A 22,407-nucleotide genomic window follows, 5' to 3' on the forward strand; every position below is an offset into this window, starting at 1 on the left:
ATGCATATTTATAAAGGAAGACCAGTAAAAATATCTGCAAATGTTGCATCTTTTTTTTTTTACAAAAAAATCCATATGAAAGATTTGACACTATATTTTTAATTCTATTATAAAATAGATTAAGTTAGCACTATGGTAAATTTAAATGGGTAATTATGGTTGCCAACTCCATTGGAAATTTGAATTGAGATTATGACCATATCTTGAGGGAAAGAATTTTTTGGGGGAAAAAAGGTGGGGGGGGGATAAAAAGAAATTGTGGGGGGTCAATTTTTTTCTCATTTCAGATTTCAGAAATTAAAAAGAATTATTCTTCAAATATTATTTTTTTTTCAAATTTCAAATATTGAAAAATTTCAAGAAGTAATCTTTAATTGCACAGTATGGCGCATTAGATTTTTAAAAACTTTGATCACATTTATTTATTTGTTATGCCGTATCTAACAGTGTTTTTAGATTTTTAATTTTGGGTCCAGTTTTCAAATTGGTCTACATTAAGGTCCAAAGGGTCCAAAATTAAACTTTGTTTGATTTCAGCAAAAATTGAATATATGAGGTTCTTTGATATGCTGAATCTAAACATGTATTTAGATTTTTGATTTTTGGCCCAGTTTTCAAGTTGGTCTAAATTGGGGTCCAAAATTAAACTTTGTTTGATTTCAACAAAAATTGAATATATGGGGTTCTTTGATATGCTGAATCTAACCATGTATTTAGATTTTTTATTTGTGGACCCCGTTATCAAATTGGTTCATATTGAGGTCAAAAGGGTCCAAAATTAAACTTTGTTTGATTTCATCTTAAATTGAATTATTGGGGTTCTTTGATATTCCAAATCTAACCGTGTATTTAGATTTTTAATTTTGGGTCCTGTTTTTTAATTTGGTCTACATTAAGGTCCAAAGGGTCCAAAATTAATCTTAGTTTGATTTTAACAAAAATTGAATTCTTGGGGTTCTTTGATATGCTGAATCTAAACATGTGTTTAGATTTTTGATTATGGGCCCAGTTTTCAAGTTGGTCCAAGATAGGGTCCAGTATTTAAACTTTGTTTGATTTCAACAAAAATTGAATATATGGGGTTCTTTGATATGCTGAATCTAAATATGTATTTAGATTTTTGATTATGGGCCCAGTTTTCAAGTTTGTCCAAATTGGGGTCCAAAATTAAACTTTGTTTGATTTCAACAAAAATTGAATATATGAGGTTCTTTGATATGCTGAATCTAACCATGTATTTAGATTTTTTATTTGTGGGCCCCGCTATCAAATTGGTTCATATTGAGGTCAAAAGGGTCCAAAATTAAACTTTGTTTGATTTCATCAAAAATTGAATTATTGGGGTTCTTTGATATTCCAAATCTAACCGTGTATTTAGATTTTTAATTTTAAGTCCTGTTTTTTAAATTGGTCTACATTAAGGTCCAAAGGGTCCAAAATTAAACTTAGTTTGAATTTCAGCAAAAATTGAATTCTTGGGGTTCTTTGATATGCTGAATCTAAACATGTGTTTAGATTTTTGATTATGGGCCCAGTTTTCAAGTTTGTCCAAGTTGGGGTCCAAAATTAAACTTTTTTTGATTTCAACAAAAATTGAATATATGGGGTTCTTTGATATGCTGAATCTAACCATGAATTTAGATTTTTTATTTGTGGGCCCCGCTATCAAATTGGTTCATATTGAGGTCAAAAGGGTCCAAAATTAAACTTTGTTTGATTTCATCAAAAATTGAATTATTGGGGTTCTTTGATATTCCAAATCAAACAGTGTATTTAGATTTTTAATTTTAAGTCCCGTTTTTTAAATTGGTCTACATTAAGGTCCAAAGGGTCCAAAATTAAACTTAGTTTGATTTTAACAAAAATTGAATTCTTGGGGTTCTTTGATATGCTGAATCTAAACATGTGTTTAGATTTTTGATCATGGGCCCAGTTTTCAAGTTTGTCCGAATTGGGGTCCAAAATTAAACTTTGTTTGATTTCAACAAAAATTGAATATATGGGGTTCTTTGATATGCTGAATCTAACCATGTATTTAGATTTTTTATTTGTGGACCCCGTTATCAAATTGGTTCATATTGAGGTCAAAAGGGTCCAAAATTAAACTTTGTTTGATTTCATCAAAAATTGAATTATTGGGGTTCTTTGATATTCCAAATCTAACCGTGTATTTAGATTTTTAATTTTAAGTCCCGTTTTTTAAATTGGTCTACATTAAGGTCCAAAGGGTCCAAAATTAAACTTAGTTAGATTTTAGCAAAAATTGAATTCTTGGGGTTCTTTGATATGCTGAATCTAAACATGTGTTTAGATTTTTGATTATGGGCCCAGTTTTCAAGTTTGTCCAAGTTGGGGTCCAAAATTAAACTTTGTTTGATTTTAACAAAAATTGAATATATGGGGTTCTTTGATATGCTGAATCTAACCATGTATTTTGATTTTGGACATTGGACCATAATAGGTAAATTAAAAAAATTCAAGTTCTTAGACCACATTCTTTCTGTGTCAGAAACCTATGCTGTGTCAAATATTTAATAACAATCCAAATTCAGAGCTGTATCAAGCTTGAATGTTGTGTCCATACTTGCCCCAACTGTTCAGGGTTCGACCTCTGCGGTCGTATCAAGCTGCGCCCCAGCGAAGCATTTTATTAGGAATTGGGGGCCAAAAAGGGGCAAAAAACAAGCATTTTTCTAGTTTCATGACAATAACTTGTGTGTAAGTGTATGGATCTTTATGAAATTGTACTACAAGGTTCCATATCACAAAGGGAAATCTGGAATTGAGTTTGGGGGTAATTGCCCAAAAAGTTTAGCAAAAAGGGGCCAAAAATAAGCATTTTTCCAGTTTCCAGACAATAGCTTGTGTTCAAGTGTATGGATCTCTCTGAAATTGTACTGCAAGGTACCATACCACAAAGAGAAGGCTGGGTTTGATTTTGGGGGTAATTCCCTCAAAATTTTAGGATTTGGCGCCATAAAAGGGCAAAAAAACAAGCATTTTTCTAGTTCCATGACAATAACTTGTGTGTAAGTGTATGGATCTCTATGAAATTGTACTGCAAGGTTCCATATCACAAAGGGAAAGCTGGGTTTGAGTTTGGGGGTAATTGCCCTAAACGTTTAGGAATTTGGGGCCAAAAAGGGGCCAAAAAACAAGCATTTTTATACGCCCGTTTACGGGACGTATTATGGTATACCGTTGTCCGTCCGTCCGTCTGTCTGTCCGACGTCAACATGTCGGACATTAACTCAAAAATGCTTTAACCAATTTGCATAAAACTTTGGTGAATTGTTTATATCTATTGACGTGAGCTCCCTTTCGTTTTTTATAAATTTTAGATTTTATGTTTCCGAGTTATGGGGTTTTATTCATTAAAAAAAGGGGGATTTTCCAGTATTCGGACAATAACTCAAGAATGCTTTCACCAACTTGCAAGAAATTGTGGTGAATTGTTTATATCTATTGACATGAGCTTCCTTTCGATTTTTATAAATTTTAGATTTTACGTTTCGGAGTTGCAGGGTTTTATTCATAAAAAAGGGGGGATTTTCCAGTTTTCGGACAAAAACTCAAAAATGCTTTCAGCAATTCTTATGAAACTTTGGTGAATTGTTTGTATGTATTGATGTAAGCTCCCTTTAGAATTTTATAAATTTTACATTTTACATTTCTGAGTTATGGGAGTTTTATTGTCGAGCCTGTGACTTTTGTCGCAGAAAGCTCGACATAGGGATAGTGATGCGGCGGCGGCGGCGTTAGCTAACTTCTTAAAAGCTTTATATTTTAGAAGGTGGAAGACCTGGATGCTTCATACTTTGTATATAGATGCCTCATGTTACGAAGTTTCCGTCAGTCACATGTCCAATGTCCTTGACCTCATTTTCATGGTTCAGTGACTACTTGAAAAAAAAGTTCAGATTTTTTGGAATGTTAAATTCTCTCTTATTATAAGTAATAGGATAACTATATTTGGTATGTGCGTACCTTGCAAGGTCCTCATGCCCGTCAGATAGTTTTCACTTGACCTCGACCTCATTTCATGGATCAGTGATCAAGGTTAAGTTTTCGTGGTCAAGTCCATATCTGAGATACTATAAGCAATAGGTCTACTATATTTGGTGTATGTAATGATAGTAAGGGGTACATGTCCAACTGGCAGGTGTCATCTGACCTTGACCTCATTTTCATGGTTCAGTGGTCATAGTTTAGTTTTTTGTGTTTTGGTCTGTTTTTCTTATACTGTATGCAATAGGTCAACTGTATTTGGTGTATGGAAATATTGTACGATGTTCATGTTAGTCTGGCAAATTTTATTTGACCTTGACCTCATTTTCACAGTTCATTGCTCAATGTTAAGTTTTTGTGTTTTGGTTTGTTTTTCTAGTACTTTATGCAGTAGGTCAACTATATTTGGTGTATGGAAATATTTTGCGATGTACATGTCAGTCTGGCAAATTTTATTTGACCTTGACCTCATTTTCATGGTTCATTGCTCAATGTTAAGTTTTTGTGTTTTGGTTTGTTTTTCTAGTACTGTATGCAGTAGGTCAACTATATTTGGTGTATGGAAATATTTAATGATGTACATGTCAGTCTGGCAGGTTTTATTTGACCTTGACCTCATTTTCATGGTTCATTGCTTATGTTACGTTTTTGTGTTTTGGTCTGTTTTTCTTACACTTTAAGCAATAGGTCAACTATATTTGGTGTATGGAATGATTGTAAGGTGTACATGTCTAGCTGGCAGGTGTCATTAGACCTTGACCTCATTTTCATGGTTCAGTGGTCAAAGTTAAGATTTTGAGTTTTGGTCTTTTTTTCTAACATGTCTAATACTATATGCAATAGGTCAACTATATTTGGTGTATGGAAATATTATGATCTTTATGTCAGTCTCGCAGTTTTTATTTGACCTTGACCTCATTTTCACAGTTCATTGCTCAGTGTTAAGTTTTTGTGTGTTGGTCTGTTTTTCTTAAACTATAAGCAATAGGTCAACTATATTTGTTGTATGGAAGAATTGTTAGCTGTACATGCCTGCCTTGCATGGTTTATCTGACCTTGACCTCATTTTCATGATTCATTGGTCAATGTTTAGTTTACTTGGTTAATGTTAAGTTTATGTGGCAGTTGTAATAAAGCTTTATATTTAGGACTATCAACATAATATCAATGATTAGTAAAGAAGGCGAGACATTTCAGCGTGTGCACTCTTGTTCATTAAAAAAAGGGGTGATTTTCCAGTTTTCCGGCAATAACTCAAAAATTCTGTCACCAATTCTCATGAAACTTTGGTGAACTGTTTATATCTATTGATGTAAGCTCCCTTTTTATTTTATAAATTTCTAATATGACATTGATAATTAATTGAACTTTATTTGTTTATAGTCTGACAACAGATTTACTAAGTATTGCACAACAGCAAGAAATCTTTAATTGAATATAAATTCAATTCATATAACCAATTTCAAGTTCTTTGACTACATTTATTCAGAAACCTATAATATGTCAAATATTTGATTACAATCCAAATTCAGACCTGTATCAAGCTTGAATATTGTGTCCATTTTTGCCCCAACTGTTCAGGGTTGGACCTCTGAGGGCGTATCTAGCTGCGCTCAGCGAAGCAGTTTATTCTAGTTTCCAGACAATAACTTGTGTTCAAGTGTATGGATCTCTCTGAAATTGTACTGCAAGGTACCATACCACAAAGGGAAGGCTGGGATTGAGTTTGGGGGTGATGAATCATAAGGGGGTTCAAAAAATTTGGGGGGGATTTTTTTTTCATTTTTTTTCTTTAAAATTTTCCATTTTAAATTGATTATTTCTGATTTATATATAAAAGCAAATAATAATGATATGGTTTGAATAGGTAAATTAAAATTTTTTTTAAGGTCTTAGACCACTTTCATTCTGTATCAGAAACCTATGCTGTGTCAAATAGTTAATTACAATCCAAATTCAGTGTTGTATCAAGTTTGAATGTTGTGTCCATACTTGCCCCAACTGTTCAGGGTTCGACCTCTGCGGTCGTATCAAGCTGCGCCCCAGCGGAGCATTTTATTCAGGATTGGCACCCTGCCCTTTTGAAATCCTAGCTGGAACACTGGAGTCCAATGTCAATGTAGATTGATGAAAGCAGATACATATATATGTCTCTGATGAAAGGGAATGGTGTTTTCCAATTGCATTTCTTTTTGTTCTGTGTATTTATTTATCAAATTTAAATCAGGGAGTGACAAAATTCCTCAAATCATAATACAATCTTATTGAGGAAATACCATGCTCTCTGCATGTCATATGCCTTCATATGTGGTACATATAAACATACAATTTTTGTCCTTTTTATGCTATTTTACACTGCTAAGTATTAACTTATATCTCGAATTGTCCTGTGATTGTCCCTTTTTATAAATGTCTAAGTGATATTGTCGGGCATTCTATGACAGTAATACATGTTCTGATTTTGTGTTGGGATCTTGTTCACCATATCCCTTCTTTATATCAATTTAAATAAGAAAAACACATGGATCTTATTTAAATTCCTACTCAATAGGACTGTTCCATTAAAACATATTAATAGGTACCGTGGGAAGGTATTTAGGTATTTATATAATAAGGCCAATTAATCAGACACCCATGAACACTGACGTGCAGAAATTTGTACCTGAATTTGGCTAGTACTTCACATGGTGTGTCCAAAGGGACAACGCTGGCATCGTCAGTCAATTTGTCTTTCTTGGAAGCTTTCACGGTGTCAATAACAAAAACGCTTTCACTAAGACATTCAAGAATAATGTCTTTTACAGTCTGTAATGGTTTTGTGCGGACAAACTGCCCTAAAACATCCCCTTTCAACGGGTTTCTGATCAACGCTTGAAAAAAAATTGACCCACCGTCAACCTCCATTTTCAACTGGTTCCTTTTCACTGCATTAGATCATGATGAAACGTTGATTGAACAGGGAACTGCACAGGATTTTCCAATCCACTCCGAGGGTATTCCGACTAGAGGAAGAAAGGCCGATTTTTTTTATTATATTTTTATTTTTATTTGTACTTCTTCAAACAGAAAAGGGTCGGCGGTATTAAAAAAAATCTTCAAATCTTTTTTTTTATTTCAAAATCAGGAAAAACAGGGTCTGCGGATCCGTAAACCAACAAATATAAAAAAAGTGGCCTAACAAACACAAGTATGAGAAACATATAGACACCAACGACTGCAGAAAATCCAAAAGCCATCAACTCTTTGGATATGATTATTCATTTGTTTTATTAACAATCACCATGTAACATGTGTAATGAATATTCTAACATGCTTAATTTGATACACTTTTTCAATTTGTTACTTAAACTGCCTGTGTGGCCGAAACGTCTTGCATCGTTAAAAAGTGAAGAATAAAAAAAATAAAGTTAATACCTCTGATCATTTGTTAATTGTTACTTATCATTTCTTTGGTATATCTAAAGTATTAATTATGCTTTTTTCAAGTAATTGTTGAGAAAATACCAGACTAGATAACTATAAAACTGCAAGACCCAAGCTGATAAGTGTCCAGAGCTCCAGATAAGCTGCGTATTTGTGTGATCATGTAATAAAAACAATTGAAAATCCAATGCATTTGACGATTGCAGTGTTCAAAAACCCAATTCATGCAAAGGAAAACCCAATAAATGTCAAAACCATGCGTTCTCAACCCTTATAGTCGTTTTCGTGTGCATTATTTACCCTATCTATATATTATCGTTGGGTAAATCTATTTTTGTAATATTGATAATTGGAAATCTCCTTTCGTTCTAAAAATAGAGAGTTACATCAAGTAGTGGATCTGGGTCCCTGTTGGAATTGTCTGTTACTCTAAAGATAAACGTGCTGATGTATACATATTTCGATCTTCTCTGCATTTATCCAAATGAATTAGCGTAAGCGATCATTATTATTTTCGTATTGCTCAGGATTTATGTCAATGAATGAATTAAAACAAAGTAAATTTCCAGTAGTAATATTGAATAGAAGCTTGTTTTCATATGTTCAGCTTCTTTTTGATAGCTGAGGGATAATTTTGATAACACGACTCAGCTAGTGTTATCAGGAAGCGTTCTTCGGACACACGGGTTCATGCATAGCATGTCTAGGGCGAGTATACGTGCCTTAACGAGAACATTGTTACTAGTCCGACAAAAACGGGTTTTTATCTCAGTGGTGCAAGAATTAAATCAGTTGAAACAGAGAAAGGCCAAATCAATTATATATTTGAAAAGCATTAGAAACCACAAGTTCTAATAAGGGACAACTAATGACCAGATAATTTTATGTAAATACAATTAAACAAAAATATTCAAGTATTTTTTAGTTTAAAAGAGTTTTGTTTTTTAGCTCACCTGGCCCAAAGGGCCAAGTGAGCTTTTCTCATCACTTGGCGTCCGTCGTCCGTTAACTTTTACTAAAATCTTCTCCTCTGAAACTACTAGGCCAAATTTAACCAAACTTGGCCACAATCATCATTAGGGTATCTTGTTTAAAAAATGTGTCCGATGACCCCGCCTGCCAACCAAGATGGCCGCCATGGCTAAAAATAGAACATAGGGGTAAAATGTAGATTTTGGCTTATATCTCTGAAACCAAAGCATTTAGAGCAAATCTGACAAGGGGTAAAATTGTTCATCAGGTCAAGATCTATCTGCTCCAAAATTTTCAGATGAATCGGACAACCCGTTGTTGGGTTACTGCCCCTAAATTGGTGATTTTAAGGAAATTTTGCCGTTTTTGGTTATTATCTTGAATATTATTATAGATAGAGATAAACTGTAAACAGCAATAATGTTCAGCAAAGTAAGATCTACAAATAAGTCAACTTGACCAAAATGGAGTTATTGCCCTTTATAGTCAATTTTTAACCATTTTTCGTAAATTTTTGTAATCTTTTACAAAAATCTTCTCCTCTGAATCTACTAAGACAAATTTAACCAAACTTGTCCACAATCATCATTAGGGTATGTAGTTTAAAAAATTTGTCTGATGACCCCGCCCGCGAACCAAGATGGCCGACATGGCTAAAAAATAGTACATAGGATAAAATGCAGTTTTTGGCTCATATCTCTGAAACCAAAGCATTTAGAGCAAATCTGATGAGAATAAAATTGTTCATTAGGTCAAGATCTATCTGCCCTGAAATTTTCAGACCAATCAGGCAACACGTTGTTGGGTTGCTGCCCCTGAATTGGGTAATTTTAAGAAAATTTTGCAGCTTTTGGTTATTATCTTGAATATTATTATAGATAGAGATAAACTGTAAACAGCAATAATGTACAGCAAAGTTAGATCTACAAATAAGGCAACATGACCAAAATTGTCAATTGACCCCTTAAGGAGTTATTACCCTTTATAGTCAATTTTTTACAATTTTCATAAATTTTGTAAATTTTTGTAAATTTTTACAAAGTATTTTCCACTGTAACTACCGGGCCAAGTTCATTATAGATAGAGATAATAGTAAGGAGCAAGAATGTTCAGTAAAGTAAGATCTACAAACACATCACCATCACCAAAACACAATTTTGTCATGAACCCATCTGTGTCCTTTGTTTAATATGCACATAGACCAAGGTGAGCGACACAGGCTCTTTAGAGCCTCTAGTTTCATTTCTGTTGATGAGTGAACACACATATTCGTTTTGACGTAAATGTAGCTTGCCACTTTCTTTGTTTTTGACATAATTGTTCTTATGCCAATAATACAACTATAGATAGTTATTGGCAAGAGTTGTACAAGATTGTCAATTATTTATTTGGGTCTCATTCATTAATCCACCCCATGGTCATCAAGGTTTTAAGGTGTATCTTAATCCAACTGGGAACTATTTATTATTTTTAAAAAAGTAGGTCTGACGAACAGTTGACAGGATTGGCAAAACTGTCTTACAGGATAAATGTTCACAAGAACTACAAAAAAAATCTAAAAACCTAGCCACACCTACCTAAATAAACCGAAGGGTGATCGAATGTGCTCTAGGAAGGCAATTAGTTAAATGCCCCACTAGTGACAGTACATCAGTTTATATAAATTTAGAGAAAATACAAAACTGGCAAACAACTAAAACAAACCAGATACAAATTAAACGAACAATTGCTCGTCAGGGTATAAAACAAATAAAACAGCCATGACATATATAATGAAAGAAACATATTTACGGTGGATGAACATCTCATTTTGATATAATTTCATTATAACATGCCTAAATTCAATGTCTTGATGACTACAAAACCCAATACATTAAGGAGCTTGGTGGTGAAAAACCCAATTTGATATTTGCTTGAGGGGTGAATTGGAATTAGTAATGCAATTGAAAAAACTTTCACTCAATTATATAAAAAAATGGTGGGTAAAAACCCCAATTTGTGAATTCTTATCTGGAATGTATTGACATGATTGAAGGCAATTTGTTTTTATTAAATTTTCCATTCATACAGTATGTAATATATATGCAAAATTAAAAGCTCATCAGAAGGTGTGCAATTGACAAGTTTTAGGTAGATTAACTGTATACAGCCATCTTGGATTGTAAAATAGCTGTTCACAATTCTAATTCTTTGCCTAAATCTGCAAATTTTGAGACAGATTGGTTATTATGTGTTAGTACTGTTTAAATTGGAATAAAGAAAAATAAGTGATTTATTGCATTATTCAGACTGTTTTAACAAATGCCAAATGTTTGCCTGTGTTTGAATCAAATTGTCAACTTGGTCATTTAAGGGGAGATAACTCAATTAGTAAAATTTTTATGAAGGAATGATAGAAAAATATTCAATTTTTACTTAAGCAAGAAAACAAGGTCGGTGAGACCATTTTTTGTTTTTATTTTCTTAAATATAAAAAAGAAGATGTGTTATGATTGCCAATGAGACAACTCTCCACAAGAGACCAAATGACACAGAAATTAACAATCAAAGCATATTCTAAAACCTATCTTCTCATATTTTATTTCAAAAGTCTATCTCATAGATTTCTTTTTATTCGGACACAAAAAAGTGTTTTTTCATGAACAATCTATGCAAATTTTGGCAATTTTGCATGACTTGTTGGTTGAAAAATAGCATGGTGACCCATACTCTTTATAACGCTTTTGAATACAGCATGGAAAAATCTACATTTTGACCAAGTATAAGAAATTTCTATCTTAAGAAATATATACCAATGATCCACCTTAACCATGTTAACTCGATTGTGTGCACAAAATTTACTGATTTATGTAGATTTATTTAAACTTTTCTTTTACAGATCTTTCTTTACCTCGCCAAAACCCAAAAATCCAGAACCAATCTGTAACTCTGACAGCAAAAAGACCGAAAAGAGGTAATTAACAGAAATAGCAGGTGAATTAGGGTAGTTCACGTTAGACATTATTGTTATTTGAAAATAATCCAATCTGCTTATTACATTTTATAAACAAGAATATGTTTTCTTGAAAAATTATGTTTGTATGTACTTAATGGAGAATTGAGTTGAAATATCATGATATATGAACACAATGAAATGAAATCATATTGACAGATATTTCTGCTTTACAAATGTAGGTCAAACTCATTATCATTTAGAGTCTATTTAATATTATAATAGTGTCAACAGTCCTTTGTTTAAAAAATACAGCAACACTTTTTAGCATTATTATGCTTAGATATTTCTGTAAATGAAAACATTTACTCACGTCAAAAAATAACTGAAATAAACATATTTTATTACTTTGCTTTTGATTATTAACTTTTTTACTTCTTTTTATTTCATGTGTTTGCAGTTCAGTTAAAAAAATTAAGTCACCACTGAAACCAAAAAATACCTCGCCAGGAAAAGATGCAGATTCACCCGTGAAAATACGTGCTAAAAGAAAGAGTAAAGCCAGAGTTATTGAGAGTGATGATGAAGATGAGTGTGAAAACAATATGGATACCAGTGAAACTTCTGAGGCTATCACTAAAGACCAGAAAGAGGACAAATCAGAATGTACAGAAAAGAAAGAGGATAAATCAGAGAGTACAGAAAAGAAAGAGGATAAATCAGAAAGCACAAAAGATAAAACAATAGAGGATAAAAAAGTTAACAAGAAAGAAACCCCCGTAAGGATTTTATATCATAAATGTAAAACTTTATAGCCTCCCTTATTCCATTTTGTGGTGATGCAATCACATTTTAGTAATAAACTAGTAATACATCAACAGGATAACAGGAATCACCAAAAAATATTACACAGTGCGTCAGACAACATGAATCACCAACAAATATTACACAGTGCATCAGACCACATGAATCACCAAAAAATATTACACAATGCATCAGACCACATAAATCACCAAAAAATATTACACAGTGCATCAGACCACATGAATCACCAAAAACTATTACACAGTGCATCAGACCACATGAATCACCAAAAACTATTACACAGTGCATCAGAACACATGAATCACCAAAAACTATTACACAGTGCATCAGACCACATGAATCACCAAAAAATATTACACAGTGCATCAGACCACATGAATCACCCAAAAATATTACACAGTGCATCAGATCACATGAATCACTCAAAAGTATTACACAGTGCATCAGACCACATGAATCACCCAAAAATATTACACAGTGCATCAGATCACATGAATCACTCAAAAGTATTACATAGTGCATCAGACCACATGAATCACCAAAAAATATTACATAGTGCATCAGACCACATGAATCACCAAAAAATATTAAACAGTGCATCATTCCACATGAATCACCAAAAAATATTACACAGTGCATCAGACCACATGAATCACCAACAATAAACTCTCTCTGAATAAAAGGCATTATATCATACCACCACAGAAAATGGTCCAGGTAACCTAACAGTTATAGAACTAAGTAAAGAACTGCTGAGTCAATGCCTTTTAAATTTCGTGTTGGTAGAGTTCCCCTGAGTGGATACGATGATATGCAGGGTTGCCAAATAAAATAATTTAAAACCGCTAAATTGACAACAACACTTCAAGTAAGCTTATACAACATGTACAATACATATAGTATCCTACGAAAACATGGACAATGAACACATTTGATGTCATTATTTTGTACTCCAGGGATGCATATTTCTGTTTAACTTGTCCGGAAGATGTCTATCTAATCGGCGATACATGTCAACCAATAAAAGTTGCAGTTTACTTAAGTGTTGTCAATTTAGCGGTGTCATCATGTTATTTGATATGATATAAGCAGACATATTGTTGGTTCTCTCTGCGCACTCTTGCTTCCACCACCAATAAAACTGACTGCCATGAAAAAGCCAATGGTGCTGACAGTGGCATTAAACATCAATCAATCAACCTGAAGGTCAAAATATAGTCTTCAACAATAGACAGATTTCAAGCTCTTAATAGCTTTATAAAAGTTGTGTGAATAAATTCAGCAGAAACAATAAAAGATCTGCCATCAGAAATTGTTCTTTGCTGTTAAATTTTTGCTGCTAAACAAGAATATCATAATAGAAAAATCGTCAACAGATGTTAGAAAATTTCAAAGTACAAGACAGGTGTGGTTTTAATTTATAGTGTAAAAAGAACTATAAAGAAAAGATATTTGTAGTTTCTATTGCTATTATTTTAGTTGAAGTCAAAGCCAGAGTCTGTAGATTCAGGAGTTTCCTCACAGTCATCACAGGAAGGACCATCAACACCTATTAGTTCACCATTTGGTTTACCTGTCAGAAGAACAGGTAAATACATTCTAATAAACCATCAGTTAAGTTTTATGGAAATGTTTATAATTTATTGCATGGGTTTTAATTTTCAAGTTTTAAGAACACAAGATGTAAACTTTTAGCTATATTTACAAATTCTTGTATATTTATGATTGCACACATTCATTTTGGATATTCTGAATTAACCATCATGTGTGATTTTCTCATCAGTAAAAATGTGTGTACCTGTTTTTAAAATATTGACATTTAACCCTGGCTTACAAATATGAATAAAAGGAGTTTGGTATACGTCACAAGACAGCACAATTATTGAGTAAAAGAGGTCAGCATACAGTCTTTAACAATAGTCAAATATCTTGACCATATGCGAGGCTCTCAATAGGTCCAAGTCTTGATAAGTTATGTAAATTAGATGAAAAAAATAAAACAAGAAATCTACAATTAAAATGAATAGACTACTGACCATTTGGATTATGCCTTTTCAACCTGCCCACAGTGGACAGTCCATTCTTGTACCTACATTAAACATGCAGTTTGTAAACACATTGAATACAAGAACTAAGAATGCTCCATAAGGTTGACATGACAAAATCAATAAGACAGCAACCCAACGACAAAAACAACTAAAAGGCATCATACAATCCTCAATCATAGACAGATGTCTGTATACATGTATATGTCAATCTCTAAATCATCTTAGAGTTGATAAAAGTTACAAATCAATTAAACAATATTAACAAAAGATTTACTGTTAACACCAAATTCACTTAACAACAGAAAAAACATTAAGGATGTTCGCTACTCTGGTTTCAAAATAACAAGCTTTTTAAAAGAATGTTATAAATTGATAGTATATAAAAAAAGGAACTAAAAAAGCAGATAAAAATGAAGGGTCCGTGTGCTTGTTTTCGAGATATAAGGCATTGAAAATTTGGCGGGAAATGATTCTCTCTAGACTTTTCATACATTTAACATTGGCACCTTTTTTCTGTCTAAAAGTATGAAAAAATAACAAGGATTTAATAAGATTTTCAAAGATGGCATTTTTAACAATATTTAATCAAGTTATGAAAAGAAAAGTAGGGGTTAGTGGGCAAAAATTTTTAATGGCACTACATGGATAAAACCAGAGGGTTCCGAATATCTGGCAAAAATTCAAGAACGAGAGGAGCGAACATCCTTAAGATAAGACATAAAACAACCAACCACTGACATAATTCCTGACTGGATAGGCACATGAATACTCTTAAATTCAGAAATTATTGTGTGTAAACTGTATTTATTATTGTGATTTTTGAAGAATGGACAATTATAGGAGACTAATTGTTGAGATTTCAATTCTCTCTTATAAAAATCTAGTTTATTTAAGGCATGAAGCTATTGAAATGATGTCTGTATAATATTGTTTAAACCTTACTTTTGTAGCAAGAAAAAGTATGGGAGCTACACCCAAAAGAAAGACATTAGACTACAAAGAAGAAAAATCATCAAGTAAAAAAAGACGGAAGACAGAAGATGAGGAAGAAAAGACTGAAAAAGAAGAGGTTAGGGCTGTTCCAATCAAAAAGAATCTGGTACATAGGGAAGGCAATTTGAAAGTGGGGAAACAGCCTAAAGAGGCAGTTTTAGGATTTATGTTATTGATAACTGTACAAATTCACCAACTCATAGTTGAGACTTTGACATACTTTACCTGGGTTCCCTGTATGTTTTGAATGGAATATCCATTCATAGAAAATTGAATTATTAAAATGACACTACCTTTAGATTTGTACAAACACTGATGAGAATATAAGCAGTGTGTCAACCATGCATGACATCCTGACAATTGGTTATCCACTCCGGCAGACTTTACAAAATTCATCTGACTTGCAAAAAATCAGGCGGACATTTAATATCGAGAAAAAATTGTCTAGTTGGTAAAGCCTGGAAAATAGCAATTTTCCTGAAAGTGGGTTTGATTTTCACTCGATATTCACAGTTAGTGCATTCTTGGCCAAAATACACAAATCATATTAAAATGCATGAGAATTTTCCATCAATTTTCATGCCCCCGCTGTAGCGGAGGGGGCATAAAGTTTTACTCTTGTACGTCTGTCTGTACGTCCCAAAGTTGGTTTCCCTTCTCTAACTTTAGTTTTTTACAGTATAAATTGTGACTATTTAAAAACAGAAAAGGTTTACCGTTACTGTTTTTAATGTTCAATCAAAATGATGGTGGTGACAAAAAAAAATAATAGAACTTTTGTTGATTTTGGCTTCAAAATATGTGATCAGACATTTTTGTCCCCTGCGTGACATGTACTGGACGTCTGTCTGGTTGGTCTTGTAAGTGCTCTCATGTGTACAATTCTTGCCAGGTATTTCTGAAATTTATATCAGCATTGCCTGGGAGGAGTTTGAAAATCAGCTCTCAATAATTATTTTTAAAGGAGTTAAGTCCATTTGAAATCTTAATTCAATATAAAATTGCATTGTTAGCTCTATAAAGTGTTTAATTCTTGCCAGATATTAATGAAATTTATGTCACAGGGTTAGATCAAGAATGTCTTTGACAAGTTTGAAAATCAGCGCCGATCAACAATTTTCAAAAGAGTCGTGCCTCTTGGAATTTCAATTATATAAAAAAAATTGCATTTTAAGGACTCTAACACATTCATTTCTTCTAAGATTGTTACGAAATTTATATCATAGGTTTACATTAGCAATGTCTTGGGTGAGTTTTGATCTTTATATTTTTACAGGAGTTATGTCGCTTTGAAATGTAAATTCTTTTAACATTGTATTGTTAGCACTCTCATACCTACATTTTTTGTTGATCAAAGTTTATATCAAAGACTTATATATTATATGTTATTATTGTGTCATTTATATAACTTCAGAGCACGACTAAAACAAATGATACAAAAGAGACAGTTACAGACCAAGAAGAAGAAGAAATGGAGGTAGACGCAAAAGAACCTGATATGTCAGAAGACACGAAGAATACAGAATCTGACAAACAAGATGACAAGAAGGAAAAAGAAGAAGAGGAGAGTGACAAACAAGAAAGCTATGGTCCAAAAGTCAAGAAAGAAAAGAAAACACCTAAAGGGAAGAAAGAAAAACAAACTAGTAATAATAAAGGGAAAGCAACCCCTAAAGAAAAGAAATCAAAGAAAGAAGAAAAATCTCCTGAAGTCAAAAAAGGTAGTTGATTGTGTTCATATATGTGCAGTTTATGTTATGTTAAATTCATTATTATGTGGGTTGATTTTAATTAATGATCCAATTGTGTGTATTACAAGTTCTAGAATAAATCACTAAAGATCACCAGCATTCACAGTAAAAAATCACCAATAAGAGGGATTTTAATCTGAATCATTCAGGAGGTATTGCATCTTCTTTTTCCATTCATTGTCATTTTGTACTAAGATGGTCTTTATTTCTCACATACCATGTATGACATCAGTAATTAGTAAACAGACAGAGATGTTAACAAATATAGGTATTAAACCAAAAAACCTTCAACAATGAGGTAAACCCATGTTAAACCTATACCGTAAAGTAAGCAATGTCGGAAATTTTTTATTGTTAGCTCACCTGACCTGAAAGGTCAAGTGAGCTTTTCTCATCACTTTGCGTCCGTCGTCCGTCGTCCTGAGTCCGTCGTCCGTCGTCCGTCGTCCGTAAACTTTTACAAAAATCTTCTCCTCTGAAACTACTGGGCCAAATTTAATCAAACTTGGCCACAATCATCATTGGGGTATCTAGTTTTAAAAATGTGTGGCGTGACCCGGTCAACCAACCAAGATGGCCGCCACGGCTAAAAATAGAACATAGGGGTAAAATGCAGTTTTTAGCTTATAACTCAAAAACCAAAGCATAAAGAGCAAATCTGACATGGGGTAAAATTGTTCATCAGGTCAAGATCTATCTGCCCTGAAATTTTCAGATGAATCGGACAACCCGTTATTGGGTTGCTGCCCCTGAATTGGTAATTTTAAGGAAATTTTGCTGTTTTTGGTTATTATCTTGAATATTATTATAGATAGAGATAAACTGTAAACAGCAATAATGTTCAGCAAAGTAAGATTTACAAATAAGTCAATATAACCGAAATGGTCAGTTGACCCCTTTAGGAGTAATTGCCCTTTATAGTCAATTTTTAACCATTTTTCGTAAATCTTAGTAATCTTTTACAAAAATCTTCTCCTCTGAAACAACTAGGCCAAATTAAACCAAACTTGGCCACAATCATCATTGGGGTATCTAGTTTTAAAAATGTGTGGCGTGACCCGGCCAACCAACCAAGATGGCCGCCACAGCTAAAAATAAAACATAGGGGTAAAATGCAGTTTTTGGCTTATAACTCAAAAACCAAAGCATTTAGAGCAAATCTGACACGAAGTAAAATTGTTTATCAGGTCAAGATCTATCTGCCCTGAAATTTTCAGATGAATCGAACAACCTGTTGTTGGGTTGCTGCCCCTGAATTGGTAATTTTAAGGAAATTTTGCTGTTTTTGGTTATTATCTTGAATATTATTATAGATAGAGATAAACTGTAAACAGCAATAATGTTCAGCAAAGTAAGATTAACAAATAAGTCAACATGACTGAAATGGTCAGTTGACCCCTTTAGGAGTTATTGCCCTTTATAGTCAATTTTTAACAATTTTTCGTAAATCTTAGTAATCTTTTACAAAAATCTTCTCCTCTGAAACTCCGTGGCCAAATTAAACCAAACTTGGCCACAATCATCATTTGGTTATCTAGTTTTAAAAATGTGTGGCGTGACCTGGTCAACCAACCAAGATGGCCGCCACGGCTAAAAATAGAACATAGGGGTAAAATTCAGTTTTTGGCTTTTAACTCAAAAACCAAAGCATTTAAAGCAAATCTGACATGAAGTAAAATTGTTTATCAGGTCAAGATCTATCTGCCCTGAAATTTTCAGATGAATCGGACAACCCGTTATTGGGTTGCTGCCCCTGAATTGGTAATTTTAAGGAAATTTTGCTGTTTTTGGTTATTATCTTGAATATTATTATAGATAGAGATAAACTGTAAACAGCAATAATGTTCAGCAAAGTAAGATTTACAAATAAGTCAATATAACCGAAATGGTTAGTTGACCCCTTTAGGAGTAATTGCCCTTTATAGTCAATTTTTAACCATTTTTCGTAAATCTTAGTAATCTTTTACAAAAATCTTCTCCTCTGAAACAACTGGGCCAAATTAAACCAAACTTGGCCACAATCATCATTTGGTTATCTTGTTTTGAAAATGTGTGGCCTGACCTGGTCAACCAACCAAGATGGCCGCCACGGCTAAAAATAGAACATAGGGGTAAAATTCAGTTTTTGGCTTTTAACTCAAAAACCAAAGCATTTAAAGCAAATCTGACATGAAGTAAAATTGTTTATCAGGTCAAGATCTATCTGCCCTGAAATTTTCAGATGAATCGGACAACCCGTTGTTGGGTTGCTGCCCCTGAATTGGTAATTTTAAGGTGATTTTGCTGTTTTTGGTTATTATCTTGAATATTATTATAGATAGAGATAAACTGTAAAAAACAATAAATGTCGGCAAAGTAAGATCTACAAATAAGTCAACATGACCGAAATTTTCAGTTGACCCCTTTAGGAGTTATTGCCCTTTATAGTCAATTTTTAACCATTTTTTCGTTAATCTTAGTAATCTTTTACAAAAATCTTCTCCTCTGAAACGACTGGGCCAAGTTAATTATAGATAGAGATAATTGTAAGCAGGAAAAATGTTCAGTAAATTAAGATGTACAAACACATCACCATCACCAAAACACAATTTTGTCATGAATCCATCTGCGTCCTTTGTTTAATATTCACATAGACCAAGGTGAGCGACACAGGCTCTTTAGAGCCTCTAGTTTTTCTTTTCTCGTGACACATTTTGCATAACAGTTTTGCCATGTAAGGGAGATAACTTTAGTTTTCAGATTGAAAAAAAAAACATTTGTTGTGCTTGTTTCTATTGCATAATTAGTTAAGTTTTGTCAGTACTCTAAATTGTTCATTTGATATGTATTTTGATCCCATTTGCTAATTTTATCAATTTAGTTCATATGTGCATGTCTGTATTGTTCATTTGATTACATTTTGATAGTAATAACTGCATTTAATTTTTAGAAATAAAAGAAGAAAAGACTGACGAGAAAACTGAAACAAAAGCAACAAAACCTGTACACAGTTTCTTTGGTAAGCTATAAACAACAGGGATCCATTAGACCAATGCCCTTGATTTATAACAAGATGCTAAAATGTTTTAGTTGTTGTCTATAGGCTGCCAGAATATTTCTCTTCTCTTACTTGAATTTACAGGAAAGGTTCCTTGAAATGTAAACACAGCTTTTTAATCCAATCTGTTAGGATAATAATTACTGTAAATTCAGAAATTATTGCGATGTTTTTATTATTGCGAAAAATGTGACAGGGTTATAATCGCAATAATTTAAACTCGCATTTTGAAATTTTTTATATGAAACAGGATTTTTCTCAATATCGCAAAAATTAAAATCGCATTTTAGTCTAAAATGACAAAATCGCAATAATAAATGCATGCAATAATTTCTGAATTTACAGTACTCATGTCATAAAGCTCTGCAGTCTCACATTAGTATGACCTGATTTCAATCAATGAAGATAGTCAAGATATGTATTTGTTCCAGATGACATTTTATAAATTTATTTTACCTACCTACCCCATTTTTCTTTCTGTCAGGAGGCAGGAAATCAATATTTATTTTTTGTCCCTTAGTAAAGGTATATCATTCAGAACCCAATACTAAAAAAACTCACAGAGAAAGTACTAAAAACAATATTTGTATGTATTATTTTGCAAATTAATGATTTTCTTATACTACTTGTTAAATAAATTATATTGTTATATATTTAGCTCCGAAAAAAAGCACCAAGTCTGAAACAGAAGAGGATAAAGCTGTGGGCAAATCAAGTGTGACTCCTTCCAAAGATACCAAAACAGAGTTGAAAAAGTAGGTATAGTATACCCTGAAGCCAATAAGAACAAAATGTTGTCATTACAGGTACCCATGGCCTACGTGTATGCATACGATTAATGGAAAGCCCTAGAGCAATGCGAAGAGTTATCTTGCAGGGAGCAATGGATAAAACATACAATGTCATTATCCTTGTTTTGCCAAATCCAACAGTTGTTTAGATGTGTTTTTCTCATCACTTGGCGTCCGTCGTCGTTAACTTTTACAAAAATCTTCTCCTCTGAAACTACTGGGCCAAATCTAGCCAAACTTGGCCACAATCATCATTAGGGTATCTAGTTTAAAAAATGTGTCCCATGACCCCGCCTGCCAACCAAGATGGCCGACATGGCTAAAGATAGAACATAGGGGTAAAATGCAGTTTTTGGCTTATATCTCTGAAACTAAAGCATTTAGAGCGAATCTGATTATGGGGTTAATATGTTCATCAGGTTAAGATCTATCTGCCCTGAAATTTTTCGACGAATCAGACAACCCATTGTTGGGTTGCTGTCCCTGAATTGGTAATTTTAAGAAAATTTTGCAGTTTTTGGTTATCTTGAATATTATTATAGATAGAGATAAACTGTAAACAGCAATAATGTTCAGCAAAGTAAGATCTACAAATAAGTCAGCATGACCATAATTGTCAATTGATCCCTTAAGGTAGATCATAAGTATATATTTTTTGAGACAGAATTTTCTTATAATTTTCCAAAATGAAGATTTTACTATGATGTTTTCAAAAATATAATAAAAAGTATAGGTCACCGTGCTATTTTGCAAGCTATGAATCGCTGAAAATTGCTTCAATTTGGTTAGATTGTTCATGAAAAAACACATTTGTGTGCATAAAAAAAATTCTATGAGATAGAATTTTGAAATAAATTGTGAGAAGATAGGTTTTATAATATGTTTTAAGAAAATAAAAAGAAAAAATTGTGTCACCGAACTTGTTTTCTTGCTACAAGTAAAAATAAAAAATTTCCCTATTAGTCCAGTATAAATTTTTTACTAAAAGAGTTATTTCCCCTGAAATAGCTCATTTAAAAAAATGAATCTAAAAACAAAAAAAAATGATATTTGTTTAAATATTTTGAAAAATACAATAAATCACCAAGTTTTCTTTATATAAATAAACAGTCTAACCATTAAATTGCAAATCTGTCTCCAAATTTGCAGATTTGGGCAAATAACTAGACCGATTTTGTACTGCAATTGTACAATCCAAGATGGCGGTATACCATGAATCTACCTTAAGGAGTTATTGCCCTTTATAGTCAATTTTTAACAATTTTTCTTAAATTTTTGTAATCTTTTACAAAAATCTTCTCCTCTGAAACTATTGGGCCAAATTTAACCAAACTTGGCCACAATCATCATTAGGGTATCTTGTTTAAAAAATGTGTCCAATGACCCCGCCTGCCAACCAAGATGGCCGACATGGCTAAAATTAGAACATAGGGGTAAAATGCAGTCTTTGGCTTATATCTCTGAAACTTAAGCATTTAGATCAAATCTGACATGGAGTAAAAATGTTCAGCAGGTTAAAATCTATCTGCCCTTAAATTTTTAGAAGAATCACACTATCCGTTGGGTTGCTGCCTCTGAATATTGGTAATTTTAAGGAAATTTTGCAGTTTTTGGTTATTATCTTAAA

General features: G+C 32.8%; 1 protein-coding gene across 1 annotated transcript in view; it reads left to right on the forward strand.

Annotated features, from left to right (window-relative positions):
- LOC127709657 (DNA ligase 1-like) overlaps nucleotides 1-22,407 on the forward strand; it is a 59,891-nt gene that overhangs the window by 3,557 nt on the left and 33,927 nt on the right. Inside the window, exons 2-8 of the mRNA XM_052215271.1 lie at nucleotides 11,282-11,356; nucleotides 11,796-12,114; nucleotides 13,640-13,748; nucleotides 15,159-15,277; nucleotides 16,616-16,922; nucleotides 19,882-19,950; nucleotides 20,648-20,744. Of these exons, the coding sequence (XP_052071231.1) occupies nucleotides 11,282-11,356; nucleotides 11,796-12,114; nucleotides 13,640-13,748; nucleotides 15,159-15,277; nucleotides 16,616-16,922; nucleotides 19,882-19,950; nucleotides 20,648-20,744 (1,095 nt within the window). The remainder of the gene's footprint in view (nucleotides 1-11,281; nucleotides 11,357-11,795; nucleotides 12,115-13,639; nucleotides 13,749-15,158; nucleotides 15,278-16,615; nucleotides 16,923-19,881; nucleotides 19,951-20,647; nucleotides 20,745-22,407) is intronic.

The sequence above is a fragment of the Mytilus californianus genome, unplaced genomic scaffold, assembly GCF_021869535.1.
Source record: "Mytilus californianus isolate M0D057914Y unplaced genomic scaffold, xbMytCali1.0.p SCAF_7, whole genome shotgun sequence".
NCBI classification, from domain to species: Eukaryota; Metazoa; Mollusca; class Bivalvia; order Mytilida; family Mytilidae; genus Mytilus; species Mytilus californianus.